Source organism: Podospora pseudoanserina (genome assembly GCF_035222485.1).
Source record: "Podospora pseudoanserina strain CBS 124.78 chromosome 7 map unlocalized CBS124.78p_7.2, whole genome shotgun sequence".
In the NCBI taxonomy this organism is placed as follows: domain Eukaryota; kingdom Fungi; phylum Ascomycota; class Sordariomycetes; order Sordariales; family Podosporaceae; genus Podospora; species Podospora pseudoanserina.
The window spans coordinates 1751086-1771206 of record NW_026946672.1 but is presented as its reverse complement, the minus strand read 5'-3'; the positions used below and the strand labels follow the sequence as shown (position 1 = coordinate 1771206).

The 20121-nt window shown below is 53.5% G+C and overlaps 7 protein-coding genes across 7 annotated transcripts; 3 read left to right on the top strand and 4 right to left on the bottom strand.

Annotated features, from left to right (window-relative positions):
* The first annotated feature begins 182 nt into the window (after nt 1-182).
* Nucleotides 183-2738, top strand: QC764_706720 (uncharacterized protein). The gene is made up of 7 exons (XM_062950312.1): nt 183-891; nt 991-1034; nt 1102-1127; nt 1245-1335; nt 1395-1646; nt 1707-1998; nt 2052-2738. Exons 1-7 carry the CDS (start codon nt 875-877, stop codon nt 2713-2715), a joined length of 1386 nt encoding a protein of 461 aa, XP_062796312.1. The 5' UTR covers nt 183-874; the 3' UTR covers nt 2716-2738.
* A 531-nt stretch (nt 2739-3269) lies between these two features.
* RPS3 (40S ribosomal protein S3) lies at nt 3270-5006 on the bottom strand. Its single transcript, XM_062950311.1, has 2 exons — nt 4663-5006; nt 3270-4476 (listed from the first exon to the last, which is right to left on the bottom strand). Exons 1-2 carry the CDS (start codon nt 4683-4685, stop codon nt 3711-3713), a joined length of 789 nt encoding a protein of 262 aa, XP_062796311.1. The 5' UTR covers nt 4686-5006; the 3' UTR covers nt 3270-3710.
* Nucleotides 4984-7896, top strand: YMR1 (phosphatidylinositol-3-phosphatase ymr1; the record flags this gene model as incomplete). Its single annotated transcript, XM_062950310.1, has 2 exons — nt 4984-5408; nt 5470-7896. The coding sequence occupies exons 1-2, from the start codon at nt 5385-5387 to the stop codon at nt 7894-7896; spliced, it is 2451 nt and encodes an 816-aa protein (XP_062796310.1). The 5' UTR covers nt 4984-5384.
* A 1091-nt stretch (nt 7897-8987) lies between these two features.
* On the top strand, nt 8988-12643 carry TPD3 (protein phosphatase 2A structural subunit; the record flags this gene model as incomplete). The annotated part of the gene is made up of 8 exons (XM_062950309.1): nt 8988-9053; nt 9114-9219; nt 9293-9444; nt 9510-10001; nt 10054-10313; nt 10364-10802; nt 10860-12435; nt 12505-12643. 7 exons carry the CDS (start codon nt 8988-8990, stop codon nt 11220-11222), a joined length of 1878 nt encoding a protein of 625 aa, XP_062796309.1. The 3' UTR covers nt 11223-12435; nt 12505-12643.
* Nucleotides 11671-12795, bottom strand: EFM4 (Protein-lysine N-methyltransferase efm4). The gene is made up of 2 exons (XM_062950308.1): nt 12505-12795; nt 11671-12433 (listed from the first exon to the last, which is right to left on the bottom strand). The coding sequence occupies exons 1-2, from the start codon at nt 12660-12662 to the stop codon at nt 11695-11697; spliced, it is 897 nt and encodes a 298-aa protein (XP_062796308.1). The 5' UTR covers nt 12663-12795; the 3' UTR covers nt 11671-11694.
* A 520-nt stretch (nt 12796-13315) lies between these two features.
* Nucleotides 13316-16890, bottom strand: QC764_706670 (uncharacterized protein; the record flags this gene model as incomplete). The annotated part of the gene is made up of 3 exons (XM_062950307.1): nt 15999-16890; nt 14427-15936; nt 13316-14367 (listed from the first exon to the last, which is right to left on the bottom strand). Exons 1-3 carry the CDS (start codon nt 16272-16274, stop codon nt 13316-13318), a joined length of 2838 nt encoding a protein of 945 aa, XP_062796307.1. The 5' UTR covers nt 16275-16890.
* Nucleotides 16891-18008: 1118 nt separating this feature from the next.
* Nucleotides 18009-20000, bottom strand: QC764_706665 (uncharacterized protein). Its single transcript, XM_062950306.1, has 5 exons — nt 19948-20000; nt 19223-19845; nt 18918-19168; nt 18578-18815; nt 18009-18484 (listed from the first exon to the last, which is right to left on the bottom strand). The coding sequence occupies exons 3-5, from the start codon at nt 19126-19128 to the stop codon at nt 18331-18333; spliced, it is 603 nt and encodes a 200-aa protein (XP_062796306.1). The 5' UTR covers nt 19129-19168; nt 19223-19845; nt 19948-20000; the 3' UTR covers nt 18009-18330.
* Between the last annotated feature and the right edge of the window lie 121 nt (nt 20001-20121).

The following is a 20121-nucleotide window of genomic DNA, read 5'->3' as shown; positions in this document are numbered from 1 at the left end:
CCTCGTGTCCTCTCTCTTGTCCCGTCCTTGGTGAGCCGCCCTCGACCCAAACTTCAGCAGGCCAACCACAACCAAAAACAGCGACGGCGCACTGTGTGTCGTGACCCTGTCAGGCGTGCAGGCCCCAGGGGTCCAGAATTTCTTGAGCAGGGGTTGGTTGAGGTTTCTTGAAACCAGCCCGTCCCCAGACTTTGCAGCTCGACACCACCGCAGCAGGGGGCCTCGAATGAAACTTACCAGCAACACTTCTCTCCATGCTCTATCAGAACACATTCGTTTGCGCTACCAAGTAAACACACACCACACAAACGGAACTCTGATCTGGTGTCTGGACAAATTCCCTTGGGTCAGCGATATCACTGGGGAAACACCACAGACGGCAACAACACGAACCCAAGCAGCCCCAGCGCATATCCAACCCTAGGTAACACTTGCTTAACTATTACGGCCCTCCTCCGCCCGCCGCCGCCGCCGAGCCACGAGCGCACCCACGAGCCACCTGTGTCCTCATCAGACGAGACGAAAACCGCTGCGTACTTTCGACCGAGCAGGGAAAAAAACATTACACGGAAAACGGATTGCGCTCCAAGCTCTCAATTAGTATTGGAAAAGATCTACCGAATGCATATCAGACGGCCAAAAGCTTGATATTCTTCTTGTTTTTCTTTCTTCGCTTTTTTTTCCTGCAGACCCTCGCCCGGCGCGAGAGAGAGCGGCTGCTTGCTTGCCCCTCCTAGAAACCTCGACAGTGTAGCTCCGGCTCCGGTTCGCAGTAACCACCACCGCCACAACAACAACAAAAACAACAACAAGAACACAGGCAGCGCGTTCTCGTTGCTGCCGTCGCGCTCGTTTTCTTTGTATTGCTTTCAAGATGATGTTGGAGGAGAAGTATGCTGCTGCCCTTTTCTTTGCAGCCTGTTTTGCAGGTCTTGGGGGCTCAGCCCTGGTGGCGCATCGCAACTGACGCTGTGGTTTTCTGTCTTTTAGATATATTGGCCTGGCCTTGGCCATGAGCTCGAGTTTAGCAATAGGTATGCGCATATTCACTGATCTCGAGGACCCGGGAGAGCGATTGGGGCTAACTCTGGTCGTGGACAGGTATCAGCTTCGTCATCACCAAAAAGGTACGGCCTCCCAGCTCGAACAGCCAGCCCACTCATGTTACACACCAAGCACATGCCCACAGGCCACGCCATACGGGACGAAAGGAAGAATGCTGACCTGGTGACCGGCTGTTATAGGGATTGATGCAAGCAGAAGAAAGGCATGGGTTTGAAGGGGATGGGTTCGTTTACTTGAAGAACCCAATGTGGTGGGCAGGCATTGTTTGCTGTATGGACATCTTCCTCCCTGGATCTCGAGGGAACTGCGCGCGCTGACGAAGCATACAGTGGTTTTGGGCGAAATCTTCAACTTTGCAGCTTACGCTTTTGCGCCGGCCATCCTCGTCACCCCTCTTGGAGCGCTGTCGGTGTTAGTGGGAGCTGTGGTGGGGTCATACGTGCTCAATGAGGAGTTGGGGACGTTGGGCAAGCTGGGGAGCGCCCTCTGTCTGATCGGAGCTGTCATTATTGTGCTGCATGCGTCCCCTGACGAGGATATTCAGACTATTGACCAGATTCTCGAATATGCGATTCAGCCAGGTATGAACCAACATTGGCTGCTGGGACATGCTCCAGGAAGATGTGGCTGACCAGGTATAGGCTTCTTGTTCTACTCGCTGTTCGTCTGCATTTTCGCGACGATTATGATCTACAAGGTTGGGCCGATCCACGGCAAGAAGAATCCTCTTGTCTACCTGAGCATTTGTTCGACTGTTGGATCCATCTCGGTCATGGCCGTCAAGGCGTTTGGCATTGCCCTCAAGTTGACCTTTGCGGGGCACAACCAGTTCAGCCACCCGTCGACTTATGTCTTTATGATCATTACTGTGGTTTGTATCCTTACCCAGATGAACTACTTTAACAAGGCTCTGAGCCAGTTCCCTACCAACATGTAAGCCTCGCCAGTCATGCGGCAGCCTTGGGACTATCGCTAACATTGACTAGCGTTAACCCCCTCTACTATGTCACTTTCACGACGGCAACTCTTATTGCCTCCTTCATCCTCTTTCAAGGTTTCAACACAACCGACACAGTCAACACCCTCTCCCTCCTCTGCGGCTTCCTCGTCACATTCACGGGCGTCTACCTCCTCAACCTCAGCCGAACCGACCCCTCAGGCACCAAGACGTTGGCCCGCAGAAGCGGCGGCGACTCGACGGGAACCGACATGATTTCTAGCATCCAGACAAGAATGAGCATGGAAGCCCGCCGCTCCCAATCCCACCGGATGAGCGTCGGCAGCCGCACGGGCGGTGATCGTGACGGTCTCATCCGGGCCTACGACGAAGAGGCCGGGCTTGGTCTTCACGACTTGGCAGACGACACAGACGACGACGTGGACCCGCGCTCTCCCATGATTTCGAGTTTTTCCCAACAGCAAACGAATGGGAGACCAAACGGCGGGAGTGGGGGTCACGGGACGCATTTGACGGCGGGGAATGCGTATAACGAGTCAATAGAGCTGCAGAGTAGGAAGTCGGGGATAGATGATGATGATGGGGGTTGGAGGGGGGCATATTTGCTTTTTCTTTGGGATGTATTTTTACTACATGGTTTGCTGCTACTATTATCACACAGTTGTCTCTTGTGGCATTCATTGGATCTTTGAAGAGAGAGATATATATATGGCGGCTTTTTCTTCTCGGGGGCGGGAGAGGGGAAAGGGGGACGTCACAAAATGGCGTTTGAGGGTGCATAAATCAATGGGAAATATTGTGTTAATGGATATCTTTGTTCAATGGGTGGATTACCGGGAGGTTGGGTGGGTTATTCAATGTTTTAACAACAAAGCTTTTTGATCTACTTTTTTTTTTTTTTAGGCTCCCTTGGGTTTTTTCTGGTTGTGTAAAAATTGACTGTTAATTGTTTGATGGATATCTTCAGGTGCAATATATACCATGCCATGCTATCGGTACAGAGGGCGGGGATAAAAGGGTGGTGGCCTACAGTGTGGTGTTCTGGTATGTGATGTGTCGAGAATATTGTCTTTGTCGCACCAGATTGAAGCTTCCTGTATGCTACGATACCATTGCATACATTATTCTCTAGAAAATCGCCAGCCAAAGCTGGCTGGCAAAAAAGGGTTGGTGGGAATGGAAAATAGTCGTGTGGTTGGTTTAGTTGTACCAACGTCCGGAGCCATCCACCCAGATATCATCGAGGCAAAGAAAACAAGTGGTATCACATTGTTAAAACAAAATACATCTGGCGCCCTTCACCACCGGCATGTCACACAAGAGAGCCCGTTCACTTTGTTCAGGAGGTCTATTCCCGGTGTGTTATCAGGATCATCTTGACGTTGCTGCCCTTGTCCATGGGTTCTGTAGATAGTTACAAAGCCACCCCTCCATAAAGCAACAACCCGTCCGTTTTCCCTTTTGCAGACTCAATGCAATATGCTCAAAGTTGACGCCGTAAACCCATTCCTGCAACCATACCGATGAGCGTGTGGCGCGCCCAAAAGAAAGACCTCCTCATCCCTGCCACAACGCTCCCCTTTCCGATTTACCAGTCATCGCTGTTGTTGGGCGCAGGCTCAGCACCCAGATCGACGTAGGACTGGGGTATCTTGGGAGATTGTCCAGCACCTCTACCGCGAGCATCCTATTGCTCAGCGGCAGGGGCAGCCTCCTCCTCAGCACCAGCCTGCTCCTCCTGGCGGGCAGCCTCAGCAGCAGCCTGGGCAGCGGCGGCCTTAGCACCGTAGTCCTGGCTCATAGGCTGAACGACGGGGGTCTCCTCCTTGGGGTCGATGATGGTGACGGCGTCGGGGAGAGACTTCTGGGGGCCGGCCTTGCCCTCGGGGTCAGAGCCGCGCATGATCTTGACCTTGATACCAAGGACACCCTGGCGGAGGAGAACGTGGCGGGTGGCGCTGTCGATGAAGTCCTTAGCGGGCTGACCGGAGTGGATCATGAAGCCGTCCGTGAACTTCATGGACTTGGCGCGAGCAGCGCGGAGCTTGCCGGAAACGACGACCTCGCAGCCCTTGGCGCCGGACTCCATGATGAAGCGGAGGACACCATAGCAAGCACGGCGAACGGCAAGACCGTTGAGGAGCTTGTAGCGAAGGGACTCGCACTGAGCGACGGCGGAGAGACCACGGTTCTGGACCTTGGCGGCGTAGAGGGAGACCGAGTTTTCGGGGAACTTGAAGCGCTTCTGGATGAGGGAGGTGAGCTCGCGGATGCGGCGACCCTGCTCACCGAGAACCTCCTGGGTGTGGGTGGCGCGGATGATGATGTCGGTAACGGTGGGAGTGACGCGGACCTCGACGCCGGAGTAGCCCTCCTCGGCCAACTCGCGCTGGAAGAACTCGTTCAACTCGGCGTAGAAGACACCGTCAGCGACGAACTTTCTCCGCTTGGAGCTGCAGACACAGACAAGTCAGCCATTGTTCCCAATTTTTGAGCTTTGCCCATGAAGCCTCCTCGAGAGTTTCAGAAAGCCGTCCATCTCCAGATTCCCCTCCTCCAGACTCTCTCACTCTCTCTCTCTGCCGTCGAATATGGCCGAATTGAAGATGGTTCAAACGACGGGAATTCTCTCGACTTACATCTGAGTGCCGGGAACAGCCATGATGTCGGTTTGGTACTGAGCGACCTACGGGATTTCGGTGGTTGCTGGAGGTTGAGGGTAGGCCTGATCGCGGTGTTCACCAAACTTTTCTCAGAGGGGAAATTCGACTTGCACACTGCTTTTTTGAATCTTGGTGGGCTCCGGGTGTACAAAAGTGGAGTAGGGTTTGCCTGCGCCAATGAGGACGGGCCTTGATTTTGGGCGTACGGCCACTTGGGTGAGGCGTGCACCTATCAAATTCAACCTCGAACAAACTGTCAGCTGCGAGGTCTGTGCTTCTTAGTGGGGGAACCGTCGACGTCAAGCGCCAGTGGTGCAGTGATGCCCAGTGGCCGACAGCAGGTGCAGGCTGGTGGTACTTGGTCTTGTGATTCCTCCAAGCCTACACTCATAACGGCGGCTTGCGCAACACTTTGAAAAAGCCAAAGTCTAAACCTGCCATGGTTCTGTTCGGCTGGTATACTGATTTATAGAGTCTTCTGGCTACACCCTCTGCGGATGAAGCTCGATTTCCACTTACAAAGTGATACCCCACACGTCGTCACCCTGTCAAGTGTCAAGGCATCTCGGCTCTTGTCTTCCTCCATCGATTGACGACCCCTGATTGTTGAGCTCGACTTCGCGATTGCCTGCGTGACGGGCGACGACTCCTGCTTTCTCTCGTCGTGACATTGGGGCGGCCTTGTCCCCATATTCACCATGGCGGCGCCGCAGCACAAGCACGTATGTGGTTTCGAAGCTGCATTTTCTCCCGAGCTGCTGCTAAACTCCAATGACACCTTAGTACTATAGCAATGTGCAAGCACTTCGAGGCGGAAAGCCAGAACAGGGCGACCTGGCTCTGACTGACTACCATCTCGTCTTTCGTTTCCCTCCAGAATCAGCGGCAGCTCCGGATCCAAAAGCGAAGAAACACACGAAACAAGTATGGTTCGCATTTCACATCATATCCCACTGCGCTTTGCGACCAACGCCCCCATCGAGCGGTATCCCTTCATCGCTACGGCTTCGTTTCAGGGATTTTACCTTTGTCAGTTTCAACTTCACAGACGACAAGCAGGCTCGGGATGCCTTCGAGTTCATCCGCGCAAAGACCTGCAGGCTGGGGAGCGTTGATAAGCTCTTAGCATTCAACTACTCCCCGCCCTCCAACTCTCTCGAATCCAAGATCAACGGATGGGACCTGTACGACGCGAGGGCCGAGTTCAGGCGACAAGGGATCAGTGAAAAGTCAGCAGACTTGGGCTGGAGGATTACGAACATCAATAAGGACTATGCCTTCTCCCCGACGTATCCGGCCGTTCTCGCCGTGCCTTCAAAGATTTCGGATAATACGCTGAAATATGCCGCCAACTTTCGGTCTCGGGCCCGGATCCCTACTTTGACATATATTCATCCCGTCAACAACTGTACTATCACCCGCAGCTCACAGCCCTTTGTGGGGCTCAGGATGAAGCGGAGCATCCAGGACGAGAAACTCGTTGGCGCATGCTTTTCAGCTTCGACAGACTTTCTGGATGGCAACTCGCCATCTCCTGCAAATGCGAGCATACAGGCAGACCATAGCCCATCGTCAAGCCATGTGGATCTCAGTGCGGATAGTCCCGATGCTCCCACTGATATGTCTCTTTCCGACACAGAGAGAATGGAGGACGAGCTCATTGCCGCGCCCAACGTGATGTACGACGAGAAGACCGGGAAGCGTCTAATATATGGTGCCCAGCAGCATAACCTTATTGTGGATGCGCGGCCTGCCATCAACTCATATGCCATGCAGGCTATAGGCATGGGGTCGGAGAACATGGACTACTACAAATATGCGAAGAAGGTCTTTTTAAATATAGACAATATTCATGTCATGAGGGACTCGCTCGACAAGGTCATCAGCGCAATCAAGGATGCCGATATTTCTCCTTTTCCTCCAAACAGAGATCTTCTGATGAAGAGCAAGTGGTTGAAGCATATCGCTGGAATCTTGGATGGATCGTCGATAATAGCGCGGCAAGTCGGGATTCAGCATTCGCATGCCCTTATTCACTGCTCGGATGGCTGGGATCGGACAAGCCAGCTTTGCGCCCTGTCTCAGCTAATGCTTGATCCCTATTACCGCACTTTGGAGGGCTTCATTGTGCTGGTTGAGAAAGATTGGCTTTCGTTTGGCCACATGTTTCAGTTGCGGTCTGGACACATGAGCCATGAGAGTTGGTTTACAGTCGACAGTGATGCGCTTGCGGGCTCTGCAGTGCGCCCAGGTGAGAATGATGGCCGTGGAGATGTTGTCGAGAATGTCATGGCCAGCGCGAAGAGATTCTGGTCCAAGAATGTCACCAATGACAAGGAGGCGGGATCAGACCAGGAGGAGGGTGCCGCAGTCGACGAGGTCAAACAAGCCACAGCCCCAAATGCTGCCGAGGAGCAGACGACGAGGTTGAGAGATGTCTCGCCTGTCTTCCACCAGTTCCTTGATGCCACCTATCAACTTCTCCGCCAGCATCCTAACAGATTTGAGTTCAACGAACGGTTCCTTCGACGACTGCTATACCATGTTTACTCGTGTCAATATGGTACTTTCTTATACAACAATGAGCGACAACGCCACGAGGCCAATCTGCGGGAACGTACTCGGAGTGTCTGGGGCTACTTTATGAGCAGGCGACCGGAGTTCACGAATGACCGATATGAACCAACTATTGACGACCACACAAAGGGACGAGAGCGGCTCATTTTCCCCAAACTGGGCGAGGTGAGGTGGTGGCATCAAGTTTTTAACAGAACCGATGATGAAATGAACGGGGAGCTCAACGCCTCTGCTGCCACAGCAGAAAGAGTGGCAGCTTACCAAGCCTCTACGGGGTTCTCTGAGAGCTCGGGTATTCCTTCCGAGTCGGCGTCGATGGTCTCGACGAGCCCGTCACCGCAACCTCCAGCCCTTACCTCTAGCCAGTCGGTGCTAACGGGCGTCGAAACAGCACATGCTGCTCTCACACCTGAAGCAAGAGTATCGCCGCCATCGCTAAATAAAAGCGCTAGCACTGGAGGAATGCCGGCTGCACTCGGGGCTTTACAAGATAAGATTTCTGGTTTGGCTATCGCTAAGGGTGTGTTTGGGGGGCACGCAAACAGTTCCAGCGCAGGGAAACAGGATGCAGACGACGTGGAGACGGTTGCAAGTGCGGCTGCAGTAGAACAAGAGTTGAAGAGCATGAGCTAGGAATTCTTGTGGAGCTCTTGCTGAAGGCGGTTTTTTAGGGAAGCATGTTTTTGGGAGGCCTGTATCTTTGAGGATGAGCGTTTATTTTAAGCCAGGCATACATACCTACACTCCTCTTACGAGCAGACTTTGGTTACAACATGAGCAGGTGCATTCCTACCTGGTTGTTTATTCAGCGGAAGAATGACACGTTAAGCCGAATTCAAAAGACAATTGTCGTTGAAGATTAGTCCCTGGAAGCTAGTGCTGAAGAAGTATAAATGAAGTAGCTGCATAACTGTGTGGTCTGCAGTGAGGTCATGGGCTGTTTGCTGGTCCTCCGGATCGGTGGGGATATAATATGATGTATCACGGTCTGCTTCGACATCTCCATAGACGGAAAGATGAGAGAGACTTGTTACTTGAAGCAGACAAGAGGGTACAAAGTGAAGTCGCAACACATGTCGTTGATGCTGGCCACCCCTGTCGTCGCTTCTTCAGCTGTCCCGCACTGGCTGTCAAAAAAGGAGGGGAGCACGGGGGAGGCTGTCAGCCTGGGGCCGACGCACTGACCACCTGGGCCGTGACCAACCTGGATTTGTTAGGCCGCGCTCCTGGCTCCTGGTCGCTGGAGAGCTCTCGCCATGACAGTCCCCTCGCCGCCCACCCTCTGACAACCATCCCATCCAACATCACTTTGGGAATAAACATTCAACAAACTGCCCGGCGTCCTCCCATCTCTTGTTGCATTCCACTCCAGTGTGCTGCTGTACGGTCGCCGGCGCGCTTGCCTAATTCCAGCATCGACATTGACACCCAACCCCGGGGAAACAGAGACCAGACCACACCGCAGACAGCTCTCTCTCAGGTGGGCTGCATTACTTGTAGCGCCCCGGTCGGCAACTCCCTCCTACTCTTCAGATTACCCATTGCATCACTTTCCACACCACACGCGATCCCGGCCGCCTTACCCAGCGCCCTGCCCAAACCACGGCCCGGATTCCTCACCAGCACAAACAAACATACCACCAAGATAGACATAATCACGCCCGACTCTTGGCATATTCCGCGCTTCTTTCAACCACTCGATACCCCCACAACAGCCGCCCACCATGGCTGATGCAACCAACCCCAGCGATGAGCTCTATCCCATCGCTGTCTTGATCGATGAATTGAAGGTATGGTGGTGACAAAGCTCACAGTCTTGTGGCCTTTTGTTGGTTAACTTTTTCTCCCAGCACGACGATGTCCTGCTTCGCCTCAACGCGATTCACCGACTCTCGACCATTGCTCTTGCGTTGGGCCCTGAGCGCACTCGCGACGAGCTCATCCCCTTTCTCGACGGTCAGCCAGCCCCATCCCGTTGGTGCACTCTTCTTGGTAGATGGACGAAACACTAACCTGCTTCTTGCTGCAGAAAGTGTCGAGGACGAAGATGAGGTTCTTGTGGCCCTCAGCGGCGAGCTGGGAAAGTTTATCGACTATGTCGGCGGTCCGGAGTGGGGTCACGTTCTGCTGTCTCCCCTTGAGAACCTTGCTGCCATAGAAGAGCCCGTTGTGAGGGACAAGGTAGGCGATTCCGATGCCGCTTTCCAGGATCGCAAGGGACATGGACTGACCTCTGCTGTCTCTAGGCTGTCGAGTCGCTGAACAAGATCTGCGTTGATCTCGATGCGCACCAAATCGAGGAGTATTTCATTCCGCTGGTGTTCAGACTCTCTAAGGCGGATTGGTTCACTTCCAAAGTCTCAGCGTGCGGTTTGTACGCGTCTCCTTACGCCAAGGTCAGCGAAGAAACAAAGTTACAGCTCCGTCAAGCCTTCTCACAGCTTGTCCACGACGAAACACCCATGGTGCGCCGCCAGGCTGCTACTAATATGGCCAAGTTTGTAAAGGAGATTGCTCCCCCGCTCGTCATTTCAGAAATGATCCCTCAGTTTCAGCACCTTGTGACGGACGATCAAGACAGCGTCAGACTCCTTACGGTTGAGATCCTGGGTGCCATCGCCGAGAGTGTTCCCAAGGAGCAGCAAGCCAGCCATGGCGTTCTTTTGAGCTCGCTTCGTAGCTTGATTGAGGACAAGAGCTGGAGAGTTCGGTACATGGTTGCAGACAGGTTCGAAAAGGTATGTATGACCTTGCTCGACGTTCACGGGAGCATGGCTAACTAGACCACAGATTGCCAAAGCTGTGGATGAGGAAGTTCTGACCAGAGACATGGTCCCTGCTTTTGTGAAGCTGCTCAAGGACCACGAGGCTGAGGTGCGGACGGCCATAGCAGGCCAGATTCCGGGCTTCTGCACCCTGATACCCAGAGAGCTTGTGCTGAGTGAGGTCTTGGAAACAATCGAGACACTTGTCAACGATACCTCTCAACATGTCCGTGCCGCTCTTGGTACACAAATCAGTGGCCTCGCGCCCATCCTCGGGAAGCAAGAGTACGTCAGTCGTGACTGGTCTCAGGACGCACTCGCTAATCAGCCTACAGAACCATTGATCATCTGTTGCCCATGTTCATTCAGATGCTCAAGGATGAGTTTCCGGAAGTCCGTCTTCACATCATTTCTAAGCTCGAGCTGGTAAATAAGGTTATCGGCATCGACCGGCTCTCCGAGTCCCTTCTTCCAGCCATTGTTCACCTTGCCGAGGACAAGCAGTGGCGTGTTCGTTTGGCCATAATTGGGCACATGCCCTTGCTTGCCGGCCAGCTGGGTGTTGGGTTCTTTAACGAGAAGCTCAGCAGCCTTTGCATGGGCTGGCTTGGCGATACCGTCTTCTCCATCCGTGAGGCTGCTACTCACAACCTTAAGAGGTTGACAGAGGTCTTTGGTGTCGAGTGGGCCAGCCAAAACATCATTCCAAAGGTTATGGAGATGGGTAGACACCCAAATTACCTGTACAGGATGACCACATGTTTTGCTATCTCGGTGAGTTGAGCTTCCTCTCTGGGTGTCATTATGAGTAAGTGCTGACAGCATCGACAGACCTTGGCCAGCGTTGTCACCTTGGATGTAGTCGCCGACAGCATTCTTCCCATGCTTGAGAAGCTGACCGGTGATGCTATCCCCAACATCCGGTTTAATGTCGCGAAGACATACACCATAATCATCGGTGTCCTTCGCAGGTTGCCCGCCGAAGGTACCATTTTCACTCTTGAGAAGGCTGGTGCTCCTTTCACCGCATCCCCACGGGGCCAGGGGCTGATTGACGAGCGTGTCCTGCCATGCCTCGAGAAACTCAAGGACGATGAGGATATCGACGTCAGGTTCTTCGCCGCCCAAGCTATCGCGGCCGCCAGTGGGGCTCCTCCTGCGGCTGGCGGGGACCCGATGAACACATCACCATAGAGCAAGAACTTTAATGAAGCAATTCCCATATCCAATTCAACAACTTTTCCCCCGGCCCGTCCCCATCTATATTTGTATCCCATCTGTCCTAGGTCAGCATCCGATTTACGCGCGCATATGCGCCCTTGGGCTTGTTTGGGTCGCTCGATGAGTCTTCCCAGCGTACAGTTCTGCATTAGGGGAGGTTGTGTACTAAAAATAAAAAACAAAACGAAAGCGAAGCAGCGGTTATGAAATGTTGAGGTTACTGTGAGCTGGGTGGGTTAGTGGTGAGTGTACAGGTTTACTGCCAAAAAATGGTCTTTTTTGCAGTTGTATGGATCGCGAATAGGGGGAGGATGAAGGTGAAGGGGGGCATAAAGTAACCGAGTTATACCAATAGACCGTTTTTTTTTCTCACTCTATGGAAACAAACCCCTGGGTATCATTTATTTCTATTTTGGTTTTGTTTTTGTCGTTTTAATGTTGGTCTCTACTCAACAACGACCTTTTCAAAACACAGCGTCGAGATGGTCTGCCCTTTGACACCCCCAAAGCTGAAACTAGGGTAGTCTACCCTGCCTGCCATTTTCAGTTTGGTCTTTCCGTCGTTGGGGGCGGTCGAGGTCTCGAACCAGGTGCGGAGTTCGGTCTCGGTCCAGTTGCAGGACGTGACGAGGAAGACGCCACCCGTCTTGAGGAGCTGGAGGACGCGCTCGCCGTAGCCCTCGTTGATCCTGCGGCCGAGGGAGTCGGTTTCGGAGGAGAGGGAGACGGCGTCGAAGGTGCCTTTGTCGAGGACGAGGTCCCAGCCGGTTGGGGGGGAGATGGAGGGGATGTCGCCGTTTAGGACGTCCCAGACTTTGAACTCTACACTCTTGAGATCTTCGTTCTCGCGGGACTGGGCGATGGATTTGGCGAGGGAGATGGAGTGGGGGGAGTAGTCGACTCCCAACAGGTGGCCGGACCAGCCGTCGTCGCGGAGGGAAAAGAGGAGGGACCCGTTGCCGCAGCCTAGGTCTAGGATGGAGGCTGTGCTGGGGGTGAGGTCGTGCGGGTGCGGGTTGGGGGGCTGGTCGTCGTCTTCATTGTCAGAGTCCGAGTCGTTGCGGTTGGGGGAGAGGTAGGACAGGATCTTGGCCTCGGCGTCCGAGTCGTCGAACCAGACTGTGCCCTCTAGCGAGGGGTCAGAGGTGTGGGTTGTCAGCTCGGTTGTGTAGAGGGCGTCCCAGCTATGTTCAAGTCGTTAGCAGGGGGTTGAGGACGGAGGGCTGAACAAAATGAAGGGGCTCAATCAGCATACTAAGCTTTTGTCCCCAACTTGGAAGGCTCAAGATGTGCAGGCTTGGACTCGGCCATTTTTTTCTTCTCCTCTGCTGTCTTTTTTCCAACCGGAAACAAAAAGAAATTCTCAGTTGTCGCAAATCTGAAGCTATTCCCACAGGCGCATCGCGGGGTCATCAAATCCCATAATTCTCAAACCCCCGGCAGTAAATTGCGCGCGCGCGCGAAATCCTCAGTGGTGGGGCCTAATTATCCCCCAAAGTGGAAAGCGGTGAACCCCAAAGCTGACAACCAACCCCTCCTTTTTTCCCGTCCCAACTTGCTTCAAGCCCGTCCCTCCCCCCCCCCTTTTCAGTCCTGTGGTTACACGCACACAAACCACCCCGAAGCTGTGGTGGAAGCTTATTTCAAATCCAGTGCCGGCGATGACCAATTTCTTCCATAAAGCTCTCACAACACAAGACATATTTTACGTAAAAAAAGACATCAAGCCAAGCATAGAAAAGCTTAGCTTTGGCTTCTGGTGGGTGTAAGTGCAACTGTAAAATTTATATAAAAAAAGCTCTGTCTCCCCTTGATCTCGGAGAAAGAGAAGGGATATCATTCCAAATTTCTTTCCATATTCATCGTCAGTCAGATACAGAAAAAAACCGTAAAAGGAAAAATTATCTCTTGAGGCTTCTTCCTTGAAACTTCCACCCCATCCGTCTGCCGAGCTATATCTCGGTCTTATACCTCTCGCCCCCTTTTCAGTCCAGTGGTATCACCCGCGCACTTCTCTCCAAAATTCCAAAAAAAGACATGCATTTCTCGCAACCTTTTCATCAACTTCAGGCCAGCGTCCAGACCGGAGCCTTAATCAACACCTGGCGACCCCTGACCTCAACAGCAACGAACCCGGCAAAGCGAACCTTGCCACCGTCCTTGGACGGTGGTGCAATCTGGTTCGCATCCACGACACTCCCCTTTCTGCTCCCCGGCGTGCTCCCACCTCCGCCTAGCACGCTCAACATGCCCGCTCTGGACTTGTCATTGCGCCGGGCATCTTTGTCTTTTCCTCCGCCCTCTTTCTCATCACCTGCACCCTCGTCATCTCCCTCTGCCGGCCGGGCCTCCAGAGCCGGAAGCCCTTGCTTCTCAACCTCCATGATGTCCGGCTGAATAGGTGACTCCGGCAGTGGATAGGTGATGGCAACATCGCGGCTCTCCAGCGGCAGGTTGGCCGCAATGCCCACGGCTAGCTCCACAATCATACTGGCACTGCCATCTACGCCAGGCGGCGGTGGGTTCGACAAATGGTGAAACAGAGATGCCGTCAGGTCCGTCGTCGCTCGCCGAGTGAAGTCGGCCTTGTAGTTCACCGCCTCCCCACTGCGCAGAGCGTCTTGCAACCCTTCCAGCGTAGCCATGCGCCAGCTCACCACCTTGCTCGTCAGCGCATCATACTCCTCTTGACTGCTCAACGTGTAGCTAAAGTTTCTAATGTTCCGCTCAATCATCTTCAGCTGCCGACTCAGCTCAGGCTCGAGACCTGGGTGAAAACACCGGTTGAAGATCTCTTCTACGAGCCACCGGGTTATTACTGCCCGCCCAACAGCTGTCATCTCTTGTTTGCCCGTCTTGAGCGCTTCTGGGCTAACATAGGGGACTAGCCACTGCGGAAGTGATTGCCAGTCCTTTCGAATGTTGAACGAGAGGTTATTGATGGCGCCATTGAGGCGGTTAAAGCGGGTCGAGTACTCGCTATCGTCGAGAGAGGTTCGGCTCTGAGACATTCGCTGGTTGGCAATGGCGTTTTGAAGTTGCTCAACTTGGCCACTCAATTGCTCAATCTCCTTCTTCCCGTCAAAATAGAGACGCTTTACATTCTTGTACTTGGTCACTATTGCATGGTTAGCTGAGTTTGCACAGGCCGGAATAGGAGAGTACAACTGGTCGTACAAAGGTCTTTAAACGCCTTATCTGGGTCTTCTCCACGGTCACTTGGTGGAGGTTGAGGGCTGTTGCGACCTGCAATATCCCCTGGCCCGTCAAACTGTCTATCTGGTACATTGCTCGTCCGGAAAGCCGGATTCGCCCCAGGGGCATTAGGAGGCTGTGGTAAGGGGTTGTTCATGTTGGGTTGCTGGCTCTGGCGATAGCTGGGCGGTGGCCCAGGCGGGGCTTGGGCAAGGTCCCGTAGTCCTTTGTCTGCCTCTTGGGATCGTCGTGCCGGGGGTTGTCCGCCCGTGGGTGGAGCCATGGACTGTGGTTGTTGCTGCGGGGCTTGACCTTGCGCCGCCGATTGTGGATTCGGCCGGCCGGGGATATCCTGCGCCTGATGTGGGTAGCTTACCGCCGAGGACGTCTGCGAACTCTGAGCTTGGATGTTCGACGCCGAACGCTGGTCTGAGTCGGTAACAGGAGACTCATGCGACAGTTGCGAAATCGTCTCGGGATTCTGCTGTTGGGGATTGGCTAGATGTCCACTAAATCCGCTCTGGTATTGCGACTGCTGCGGGCTTGAATAGTGGTACTGCTGCTGCTGTTGTTGCTGCTGCTGTTGGAGGTGAGGGTGCTGTTGTTGTTGTTGCGAATGAGGGGACAATTGCTGGTTGGGTTGCGGTTCGAAGATGGCCTGCCCGTATTGCTGCTCGGGCGGTGTGTGGTCGTTGTGCTGAAAGTGGCCCTGATGCTGACGGTATGCACTTTCGTCAGCCGAGTAAGGCGAGTTGTCCGAGTCCGAAGGGGGAACAGGCCGTATGGTGGGATGCTGTTGGATATCGTGGGGGTTCTGCAGGTGTAACTCTTGGTCAGATCCGTCAATCACGTACGACTCGCGGAAGTCTCCTACGCCTTGCAATGGGGATGGTTGAGATGGAGGCGCCTGGTTCTGCCAATCGAGCTGTTGCTGGTCGAGCGAGACTTGGGACACCTGGGTGAGACCAGTCCGGAGGCTTGGTGGTGCTGGCGGGGGAAGGCTCACGCGCTTCGAATTTCTACGGTTAACGCCGGGAGGACTGTTGTAATTGTTTTGCGGAACCTGAGGTGCGTGGTCGCGACTGAAGATGTTCTTGACCAGCTTGCGAGTGGACGACTTTTGCTTTTGTGGTGCTGGCGGGGGTTGCTGCTGTTGCTGGCTAAAGAGGGGTTGCGGGGGTCCAGTTATGGGGGACGAGATGCTTTGTCCGCCCGCGGCCGAGAGATCCTCAGCAGACCCGGATCCGAACGGGTGCGAGTGGCGCGGCGAGTGTTGGGATTGCTGCTGACCCTGCTGCTGCTGCTGCTGCTGCTGATGTTGTTGTTGTTGGTGCTGCTGTTGCTGGGGGTGGTGATGGTGAAGTTGGGTCGTCACGGGGGAGATCTGGGGATAGCGTTGGGATTGGGAGCGCGAGACCTGGTCAGCGTAATCGTGCTCCCGTGGCGGGCGCGAGTCAAATGCTGCCCCCGAGACACTGTTGGAGTGCTGCAGCTGTAACAGAAGGAGGTCAGAAAGAGACAAGAGGGCCGGCAGGACTGCCCGTAAATACTGACCAGATGGGGGGGAGGCGGTGGAGGTTGTTGATGGCTTGACCGGTTGTTGCTGGTGTCGTGCTGAAAGGATTCGCTAGAGCTGAAGGTCGGGTTGGGCGAGGCTGAGGGGGGGTTTGCAGCAGCGCTCCCACCCGCACTCGGGGGGTTCGTCACAGCTGATCCGGGGACTGATGGCTGCTGCCCTGACTGTCCAGCGTCCTCGGCGGCTGTGGTGCCGACGAGGTTATGCTGAGAGCGATTGTTCTTGCCAGACCATGGATAACTCCTGGACGGCATTATTGCGCTGCTGGCGAGGAGAAGCGAGTGTGGCCGTCCAAAGTGTTTGTGCCGGTGATTTGGTTTGCGACAAAGCACACGCCGGGAGCCGGACGGTGTGGCGCTGGCAGCGGGGTCTAACAGCCAAAAGACGGGATGAAAGGTGAGTGCGCAATGTCTAAAAGCCGCAGACTCGACCTCAGAGTGACCCTTCTGATGCGTGACGATGGCCAAGCAAAGAGCAAGCGCAACGCCAGACAGAGCTGGGGCTTGGGGTAGCAAGGAACAAGGAAGCAAGGTAGCAACCTGAAGGGCAATCCAGGGTCAACAAAAGCAAACAATTACGCAGCGTTATCCTGCGTAGTGTATCCGTAGCGATGACAGGCCGAAGCAAGTGGAGGAGGGGAATGAGATGAGACGAAATGGCATCCCAAAGATGCTGATGCACTTGTCGAGACTGCCCGGTGGACGTGCCCCTCAAACAGGTGCGCCGGACGTGCAGGGTGCAGCCGCACGGAGGTCCAATGATTTGGCGGCGTCAGCCTTCCAAGAGGACAGGGAACAGGGGCTCAAGGGGAGCTCCTCTCACGCCTAGCGGGGCTGTGTTCTGTCTTTTCAGAACGATTCGAACCTCTTGACGCTTTCCATGTTATCATGCAGTTGGTCTGTGTTCTCTTCAATAAACGATGCAGGTTGGCAATCAAGGAATTAATTCCGTCTGCAGTATTCTGCCTCAGGTTGACGAGCAGCATATCAGATATGCGCCAAAAAGTGGTTTCTTTCACCAACCTTGGGCTTCAAGTGACGATGCCTCACTACAACCTCTCCTCACCACCGAACCATCTTGGACTTTACCTATCTTGATTCGAAAAAAGACCAATCATACCCAACACCTGCCAACCTGAAGTCCGTTTGTTCCACAGCATTGATACCCTCTGCTCTCCATCTGTGTCTCTCTTCCACCACCCACCCCATCGGCACTACAGCAAGCTGTGCCGCCCCCGCCATACCTAAACGCCTGTGTACAGAACCCTTACTCCGTACCAAGTATCCTCAACTCGGGGATAGGATCTCAACCCACTATAACACTGCATACAAGAGAGATTGAGCAACATATCACAGCTCCCCATCATTTCCTTCCAATCTACCGTACATATCTCCCACAGCATCAAATCTCGTTGGTTATCAGTAGCATTCCGCCATATCTCACTGCCCCTCCATCCAAAAAGCCAAGAACAAAACGGTCGCCTAAAAAGAAACCCTCACCACGCAGATCACCACTCCTTTCAGACGCTTGCTCTCCCCCCTTTTTGATATCCTGCATCTTTTTCATGTGCCAACAACTTGGACAAGCTTCCATTCTACTCCAGGTCAAAGCCCTCTTCTGTGCTTGCTAGGAAAGATGTGGGCCCACTCACTCAGCCCAGAAGCCAAGTTCTAAATATAGGCCACTAAGCTCCGTAACGCTACTACACTAGCCTCAGGGTTCAGTGGGGGTGAGCATCAACAACGACGGCAACGACGGCAACAAACATGGCTTGCTGAAAAGTCCACCGCCAGCATTTTTTCAATACGAGAAGTGATGATCTTTGAAAACTTGATATCAAAAAGGGTTCAGCTTGGAGATAGGCGGTGAGGGTAGGTACAGGCTCTTGAAATAGAATCAGGATGGTTGTTTCGATAGACTCGGATCTTCAACTCATGAATATGTGAGATATCCTTAATTATCACGATATCAAACACTGCCACAGAACTCCCAGACCTGTTAAAAAACAGAATGGCAGTGGTGTTCATCGTCAAATTCTGACTCGGGAAACATATCCCACTCTGGCTCTGGCATGTGACAGTTAACCTTTCTCTAAATCTCAGCATGACTTTCATAGTATACAACCGCATCATCACCACATCTCGGGGACGGATAAGATAGGACTGAAGACACTCTTCTTACTCCCGTTCCTTCACCAAGTCATACAGACCATTGGCAATCTACCCCTCCCACCCAAATACCCATCACCAATAACCTCTCCATTACCCCTACCCCAAGAACACCCTCTCAACATCTTCCCCATCCCTCACTCTAGTCCAAAATCCCCACAACAGTCGCATTCACCGGCCCCATCTCCCTCAAGCAAATCTTATCCCCATGCTTCTTCACCCCCTCATAATACTCATATATAATCACCTCCCCCGTCGCAATCGTAGTCGGATAGTCCCAAGGCACGGTAAAGTTCCTAATTTTCCCCCCATCGAATCAGTCCCTTTCTCCCCACCCCCCTTTCCTCTTACCCACCCCCCTCATCGCCCCCCCGGAGAAGAGAACTTACTCATCATCATGATACGTATGCGCAACCTCCAAGCTGAAATTCCCCGGGTGCTCAAAGCTCGGGACCGACGACTTGAAGAAAGTCCAGTCGTCGCGCCAGCAAAGCTGGTACCCCGCCACCGGGGTCCGCCAGTCGGTCGTGCTGAGGGACCCGTTCACCCCGTCCCAGGACCAGGTGTGGTGGCAGCTGCAGGAGGTGACGTTGTTTTCGCGGACCGAGTTGGGGTCGTGGAGGGCGACTTCCACAGCACACCGTCAGCACCACCACTTCAGGCGGGATGGGGGATGGTCGAGATAGGGAAGGGGTAAAGGGGGAAAAGGGGGGGGGGAGGGGGGCTTACAGTAAAGTTCACAAGAGTAGTTCGTCTTGTTGTTGGGGCGCTTGCAGTCGAGGGCGATGCTGGTGACTTGATACGGGGCAAAGTTGAACTGGGCTGTGGGGACGAGTTTGGCTGGTTTGACGAGGGCGGCGGAGAGCTGGTGGAGGTAGTTGATGGATGAGGGGCCGGCTGAGGCCAGAGCCACTAGGGGAAGAAGGTTGGTGAAGTACATCGTGCGTTCTGAATGTTCTTCTGATGGAAATGGTTTGTCTCTGGCGATGTCAGGTCAGTCTATGGAAGGGGAAGACACGAGGACGAATATATACCTGGCAAACTGTCACCGGTGAAGCTCTAGGTATCAAACGCAGTTGACGGCTCAACACACGTGCTTTGTTGATATTCAGATGGAGCCTGTGAGGTGCTTGAGAAACCGTACGGTGATAAGAGTTACTCCGGGGCAAGTCGACAGTTAAGAGATGGTGTTTCTCTTGATGGTATGGCCCAGAGCAGCTGGGTTATCCGCTCTTTTTATCTTGCTCTGCCATCATTTACCACGCACATCTTTCCGGTGTGATAGATATGCCAAGTCTAAAAGATGTTTGCTGTGACACCAATACTTGTACTTATATCCTCCACACGAGGAGCGGTCAAGACGGATACCACTAGAAGGACAGCCGAGTTTTATTTGTGGACAGGTCAAGAAAGAAACCGTTGTTGTGGCCATCGACGTTACGTTCTGCACCTTTGGAAAATGCAAAAGGCGCAATGTTGAAGAAAGGCGGATATGATCCTCGTGTCATCCCATACATGACCGCTGGGCCCCCAAAATAGCGTTATACTGCGAAGTGCCCTTTCTTTCCTCGAGGGTCTAGACGTTGGCCTGTTTTGATATCTCGGCCGACCGGCCCACAACTTGCTCTCAGTAATTCACAAGTCAATACAGCGGGCACTAAACGGAGTCAAAAGACACTGAGAATAATGTTTCCCCGCCAACACAAAATCAGAAATCAACAGAGACAAAATGCTAAAGGTAGCACCCAAGTCGGCATACCTGATGTAACTATGGTACGATGCCTGCCAGAAAGCAAAGTGGCACAGCAACCATCGGAGACATTGCGGATGTCACAAAGCTAAATCGATGGAGTGTGACAGGCAGGTCAGGTAAGCACTTTGCTCAACCATGCCCTTCTTGACCAACCTCAAATACTGCCCGGGTGGTCATAGG

What these genes read in the sequence shown, in the direction of transcription:
- QC764_706720 (XM_062950312.1), top strand. An exon ending in GAGCTCGAGTTTAGCAATAG is followed by an intron (nt 1,035 to 1,101) that starts GTATGCGCATAT and finishes GGTCGTGGACAG; the next exon opens with GTATCAGCTTCGTCATCACC. An exon ending in CGAATATGCGATTCAGCCAG is followed by an intron (nt 1,647 to 1,706) that starts GTATGAACCAAC and finishes GACCAGGTATAG; the next exon opens with GCTTCTTGTTCTACTCGCTG.
- RPS3 (XM_062950311.1), bottom strand. Translation starts at nt 4,685, where the DNA reads ATGGCTGTTCCCGGCACTCAGAT. An exon ending in GCTGTTCCCGGCACTCAGAT is followed by an intron (nt 4,477 to 4,662) that starts GTAAGTCGAGAG and finishes CTGTGTCTGCAG; the next exon opens with CTCCAAGCGGAGAAAGTTCG.
- QC764_706665 (XM_062950306.1), bottom strand. Translation starts at nt 19,128, where the DNA reads ATGTACTTCACCAACCTTCTTCCCCTAGTGGCTCTGGCCTCAGCCGGC. An exon ending in CTACTCTTGTGAACTTTACT is followed by an intron (nt 18,816 to 18,917) that starts GTAAGCCCCCCT and finishes GTGCTGTGGAAG; the next exon opens with TCGCCCTCCACGACCCCAAC. An exon ending in CATACGTATCATGATGATGA is followed by an intron (nt 18,485 to 18,577) that starts GTAAGTTCTCTT and finishes GGGGAAAATTAG; the next exon opens with GAACTTTACCGTGCCTTGGG.
- EFM4 (XM_062950308.1), bottom strand. Translation starts at nt 12,662, where the DNA reads ATGACCCCGCGATGCGCCTGTGGGAATAGCTTCAGATTTGCGACAACT. An exon ending in AAGTTGGGGACAAAAGCTTA is followed by an intron (nt 12,434 to 12,504) that starts GTATGCTGATTG and finishes ACTTGAACATAG; the next exon opens with CTGGGACGCCCTCTACACAA.